At 44.9% G+C, this 6632-nt stretch overlaps 1 protein-coding gene across 1 annotated transcript in view; it reads right to left on the bottom strand.

Moving 5' to 3' along the window:
- The window catches only part of CNOT10 (CCR4-NOT transcription complex subunit 10), a 32431-nt gene extending 26167 nt beyond the window's left edge, over window positions 1-6264 (bottom strand). The window contains exons 1-2 of the mRNA XM_063408545.1: window positions 6047-6264; window positions 357-448 (exon numbers count right to left, since the gene is read on the bottom strand). Coding sequence (XP_063264615.1) covers window positions 357-448; window positions 6047-6068 — 114 coding nt within the window. The 5' untranslated portion in view covers window positions 6069-6264. The remainder of the gene's footprint in view (window positions 1-356; window positions 449-6046) is intronic.
- Between the last annotated feature and the right edge of the window lie 368 nt (window positions 6265-6632).

The raw sequence follows: 6632 nt of genomic DNA on the forward strand, positions 1-6632 counted from the left end.
ATTTTTAGCTTGATGTGATTAATTCTTCCAAGAGATCATGCATTCCCAATGCTGATGCAGAAGAGAAGCCTGCTTCTTCTAAGTAACTCATCCTATAGCTTTTAAGGTTACTAAGGATTGAAAATCACGGTTAAAAGCGCTCTTGTTCAAGTATCCTGTTCAGTCTTCTCACATCACAGCAGACAGAAAATGCATGTGCTGCTTTTACAGCACACACAGTAGCACAGCTAGCGCTACTTCGGAACGTTCTCTTCACGCATTTGCAATTGTATCAAGGTAACAGGAAACACAATTACACAAGCCCATTTAGCAGTAATGTGTCAACTCAGAAGTCTCAGAGTTTGACTTTGTCTTACCTGAAAAGCTTGTAATGCACTGCTCGACAATTCCTTTTCCTGATCGGTAATCCCAGAAGTACCTGCTCCTTCATGTTTTTCAGTACCTTGATCTGTAAAGTGGACAGAAGATTACAACAAAGCTTGCAAGTGTGATGACAGCTGTGCAGCTTAAAAACTTTGTTTCTTCCAGTTCTCAAGGTCCTCCTACCAACACAAGTAACTTTCCAGATAACTGTAGCAGTGTCCCTACTACACTATCTGTATCCCAAGTTACATCTCCTACCACAATATATCAAGTTATTCTACTCTCCTAGTGAATTCCTCTCCATAAAATGTAAATTATGCTGCTCAACAAACAACCGAAGGGCTACAAGTTAACTGACAACCCATACATTTTAGATTTCTTTCTAAAGCTGCAACCACACACACGGATTGTCTTATTTTGCTCAGAAGTCAGCAGTGAAGGCCATGCATCATGAAATATGTACCACAGTGTGTTAGATGAAAAGCCACACAAAATCCTGTAAATTGCTTCCTAAATAGCAAACAAGGGATACTCTAGGGTGAACAAAAAAACCAGAATAAACACTGGAACTTCTCCACAGCTCCCTACTTTGGAAGAATATCTCTGCAAATAAGAGGCTGCACTTAAACCATCATTGTTTATAATCATTGACAGATCTAATGATTTTTTAAAAAAACCTCTCTATACTTTTATATTCTTCAATATACTCCATCAAATGCTGTCTGGTGACTATATTGCAAGGCACAAGCATATGCTGCCCGTTTACTTCTGCAGTCTCACTCCAAATCTTACAGATCTTTCTTTGAATCACCTCTCTTTCAACGTAAGCAGGAGCGTTTTATTCTCCATCTTCCTCACATTTTTTCCCAGAATCTTCTCCAGTTCTATTATACCCTTTTCCAGATTAAGACAGGAACAACATGTAGCAACTATGATGGTGGCCCCTTTATTTATTTATATAGCAATGTAACAAGGTTTTAATTGCCTTCAATTTTACATATAGAATTCCTAATGATTTATGTTTCAGTCACTATTGAGCATATTTTTTCAGAAAAAAGTCTAATAAATCCTTTTGTCATCATATAATTAAGAACTCAGTGAAGTTGCATTAAAAAGCACAGTACAGACGTTCTATGTCAAAGAAGCTGAAAAAAAAATCCCCACTAAGCCCTTCCTTGTGCTGAACACAAACTACTGAGAAAAAATAAAACAACCACACAACCACCACACTGGAGAGAGTATTTCCAGCAGCATTAATGTGCTAGAACATACAAAAATCATTTCATGTTTTTGAAACAAAGACTTTATAAACCAACAATGGTTTCTGCTTCTGCAGAAAATTATTTCTTGAATTTCACAGTGGAAGATGTGCTCTAACATACCTTTTGCTATCTTAACAGACTATGTAGGCTTTGTAAGCTCAGTGTCTGTTTTCTCTTCCCTATAACTTAGAGATATAATGCAAACTCTGATAATTTTGTTTTCACTTTGAACAAACGAAAACACTTGGCTGTGAGCTCCTCTGCAAAATCCATTCACCATCATCACCAACGTATCTGGATCTTCTACTACTATGAAAATTTACAAATACAGGACAAAGGACAATCATAAGGGGCAGCCAAACCTCGGAAGATTCATCAAATAATATCCTCAGTAAGAACAAAACAGACTTAGTAATCTATTAAGTTTGTGCCTGTTGCTGGGAAATAGTGAGACTCCTTCCACCTGCACTAACACTATTGCCGCCTGCATTTGAGCAAGAATTGTAAATATTTGGTTGGGATTTTCAATCTGCATTAAGATGTCAACAAAACAATTATTTTAAAATCTCAACAAATCTTACACCAGCAGAAGTAACCCACTGTCATTTGGACAAAATTCAGGATTCTGTAATTTCAGTACTCTGGAGGATCCTCAAGGGGCTATATCTGCTAGGAAATCTGCATAATACATTGATCAATACCACTTGCACTGCCTTGTCCTTCAAAAGGAAAGGCAAAAGAGAAATTTAAACCACAAAAAAGCTCAGAACATTTTGATGTGCCAAAAGCTTTCCACAGTGAAAGAGGCAAGGAACAGGAAGTACCTCTGCTTCAAGCTAAATATAGCATAGATCTGATTCCAGCTCTAAACCTTGTGATTATACAGATGAACTGAAAGCTCTCACTCTCCAAGGAGCTCTAGAACAGCAGCAAATAAGCAAATGCATCTTCCCTCAAACTTTCACACTAACAGTGGCATTATGTGCTTTACTTGCTCAGCATGCCTGTCAGATTGTGCTGGCAAAGGTAACCACAGCACAGAGCCTTGAGACTCTAAAGCTTTTGAAGCTGATAACACTCAATCTGATCAGATTCCTCACATACAGGTTTACCTAGCAGAGAGCCGTCAACTACCACATACATTACTGATTACTGCCTTTGTATGCAGGTTTGTAAGACCAGAGTCTCAAAGGAAGTCTGAATATGAGGTAAAACGTCTTCAGTGAAGTGACAGATAAACCAAGAGACACTTGTCTACAGCCTGCAATAAAAACTGCACTTACAGAGCTTGGTTGATGTAATTCCTAAGGAAAAATCAGGACAGGTCTTCAAATTTCACTGTCTCTCTAAGCTTGTTGGTACATTAAATGAACCCAAACAAACCCAAAACATAACATTAAACTGGAGATTACTTTAAGCAAAACCAGAGCTGTCTCTGTAATCCAATCAACTGCACCTACTACCACTCAGTAAACAAAGCAGGTTTGTGAAACCTGAATTGCAAGCTTATCAAGAAAAAACTAAAATCCAGCTGATGTGGCTCACAGCATAGCTCCTTCCTTTGAAAAAAAGCACAGCAAACCACTTTGGCTACTCTCTACCCTTTTTGTCCAAATACACCTGAAACTGGTTAAAGACCTAAAAGCCACTCTAGTCTAATGTGATACTGCCATTCTTGTTTAAACTGGGATCTACTGCTTCAGCTGATGTTTGCTATCAGAGAGCTCTCCAAGAGCAGCCACCTGAAAGCTGGCACAAGACACTGAACAGAACCCACCAATTCCACTGAAGTGGCAAGGATGGTGGGGAGGGAGCATGCCTGTTCTCTTGGCTGCAAATGGCTATCCCAATGCTTGCAAATAAAACTCTTACTTCCATGTTCCTTGAAGCATTTGAAAGCAGAACAGGTAGGAAACTTGTTCCCTGGCAAAAGAAACAGCATGCCTTGCTCACTTGGGCCCCTGTGACCTTCTTGCAGAAGCATCTGCTGTGGCTAACACAGGGCACACCAGTCATCTCCAACATGCTCCCATCTCTAAAGCACCCACAATTTTCAGCTGAAATATCCAGAGCAGTGCAGATTCTCTACTTCACAAGTGAGAGAACTTGATTTACCTCTGTAATATTTATATTACAGTATTTATATATGGACCTGTTTAACTTTTCATTTGTCCAACCTTCATGAGTACAGACCAACTGTAAAACTAAAACTTGTGTAGGCTCACAATGAGAGGCAAAAAGGGCAACCTAGAAAAAGATGTAAAAATCAATTGCTCAGATTTTGATCTGGAGGAAGCTGTACTGAGTTGGAAGTTCAAGAATCAAGCCAGGAATTATCTTCCTAGCTATCGATTCTGGGGCTGAGCAGCAGCAACACTATGTCAGGGAGGCTGGTTTGCTTTGTACAAGCAGGAAGCTGCTCCTGCTGGGGAAGGTACATCATGGTGGACAGCAGAACTTCAGGAAAACTGGCTCTATGAGGGCAGAGCAAGGAAAAGTACGAGACTGTCACCTGAAAAAGAACATAGCTCTCCTCACGAGCTTGCTGCCAGAATTTCATAAAAGCAACAAGAAGTCACATCTCTTGCATACACATACCTGAAGACACCTGAGAGTGACTGCAATCATTATCCTTCTCATAGCTGCTCTACATTTCTCCAAGGACTGCTGTTCCTGAGCTCTCTTGTTTCTACACCTCACAAATTATGTCTTGTATGAACTGTGCTGTTGAACACCAGAGCATCTCTGGAGATAGTCTGAATTTTCAAAAGGCAGAGGGATAATCTCTTTCTTGAAAGGGAAGGAAGCTATCACACGACTCTTGCTCCAAAAGAATTTTGAAGGGTATGAAGCCCAGCCAGTGTCCAGCCATTACAAGATACCAGTTTGTGGCACCAAGACTTAATTTTAATTTTTGTATGAAGCCCTATTTGTATACACCAGTATAATAGGCTTCTTTGGGGTTGTGCAATAAAAAGCAAACGCTTCTCAGTGGAAAGCTACCTGTAGCTCGCTGTTATGAACAAGTTCAGCATGTAGAGTATCTTGCCATAGCTCACATCTTTGATTCATTTGGCTCATACTTTTAAGAAAATAAAACTGAGAAGTTTCTTCAACACTTCAAAGAACATCAGCAAAAATATTAAAAATTCAATGCCATTTTTTTCTTATAGTTCAGCAGTCACTTATAGCTCTTATAAATAAACAAAATAGTTTAGTAAGTATCACTCAGTCCAGTATACTTATTTTCCCTGTTTTTTTTTCCAAATAGTGAGGCATTTCATATTTAGAATCCATAGATAAAAATGCTTATAGTGATTTTAAATAATGCTCCTACCATGTAAAAACAACTAGAAAAAAGAAGGTGACCAGAAACAGGACCCAAGGAAATGGCATGAAGCTGTATCAGTGAGGTTTAGGCTGGATATTAGGAAAAGGCTCTTCATTCAGAGGGTGTTTGGGCACTGGAATGGAGTCCCCACTTGGCACCAAGCTGACAGAGTTCAAGAAGTGTTTGGAAAATGCTCACAGGCACATGGTGTGTTTCTCAGAGATGTCCTGGCCAGGAATTTGCTAATCTTTATCAGTCCCTTCTAAGGATATCCTACACTTCTGTTATGTAGACTTATACAATGCCGTAAGTAAGGCTTTCCTCCACATCAGCCTCTTCTCCATCCCCCCATGAGTTGCCGTCTGATGGAACAACCTTTCCTGCAAAGAAGACTTCTTGCATGATGGGGAGAAGGATGAGCAGTAGTTTATCAGTGCTACAGAGCAACTGTATTTGAGATTTATTCTGTTTACCAGAACATGGCTTAATTTTTAGTCTCGGTGATTTCTCTTTGCAGTGTATTTTCAGGCCTGAGTTCAGTGAGGACACACACATGCCCTGAAACCAAAGCAGCACCCCTGAGGGAACCAGACTGAACTCCAGCGATTAACCAGCACCACCAAGAGTTAGCACCACCAAGAGAAGGGACCTCCCTCGTACCTTCTGCATGCCCCAGTTTAACAAATTAACCCAGCAGCTCGACTTCTGCAGGGGTTATTAAGCTGTGGGAGACACACACACACACACGCACGCACACACCACCCCCCCCGCCAAGACGACCACAGGGCCCTCCCCGCCGAGCCTTTCCCGGCCAGGAGGGGGCAACAGCTCAGCGCCGCTTGCCGAGGGCCCCGTGCGCCCCCGGCCCCGCCGGTGCCCCGCAGGTGTCACCGGGCCCCTCACAGCGGCCCCGCGCCCGCCGGACAGCGGGGCACTACCTTCTCGGCGGAAGGACACGGCACGTACCGCACCGGCGGCCGTTTCTCCCGGGGCTCACCGTCACCCGCGGGCGCCCGTGTCCCTCCGCGCCCGGCGGCGCAGGCCCGTGGCGGGCACGGCGGGGCCGCGGCCGCCCGCCCCCCGCACTCACCCGCAGCCTTGTCCGCCGCCATCTCCGCCTCGGCCGGAGCTCCGAGCGGGACCGCGCAGCCCGAGCACGCCGGTAGTTGCCGAGAGTCCCCCGCGCGCTGCGCCACAGGCGCTGCCCGACCGCCGCCGCCGACCGGCCGCTGTCCCCGGCACTACTTTGCCGCTGCCCTGCGCGCGCCGGGCCCGCCCCGCCGGTTGCGCCGCCCGCCCCGATTCGTCCGCCGCTTCCGGGTTCCCGGCGCGCCGCCACGTCCGGCCGTTGCCGGGGCACCGCGGATGTGACGCCAGGACGCGGCGGGGCAGGGAGCGGGAGCGAGGCCGGGCCGCCATGTTGGCGTGTGAGGGCCGGCGGTGCGGCGCTGCCCGGTCCTCCCGCGGCACGGGGCTCGCTGGCAGCTGCCGGCCGCTGTCTCGAACGGGTTTCGCCCTTTCTGCCCCGTTCGGCTCTCGTCAGTGTATGCAAATGTCTAAAGGTGGGGTGCTAAGAGGATGGAGTCGGGCTCTGCTCGGTTGTGTCAAGCAATGCGACAAGAGGCAAAGGGCAGAAACTCATCCGTGGGAAGTTTCACCTGAACATGAAGATGAAC

The sequence above is a fragment of the Prinia subflava genome, chromosome 1, assembly GCF_021018805.1.
Source record: "Prinia subflava isolate CZ2003 ecotype Zambia chromosome 1, Cam_Psub_1.2, whole genome shotgun sequence".
NCBI classification, from domain to species: Eukaryota; Metazoa; Chordata; class Aves; order Passeriformes; family Cisticolidae; genus Prinia; species Prinia subflava.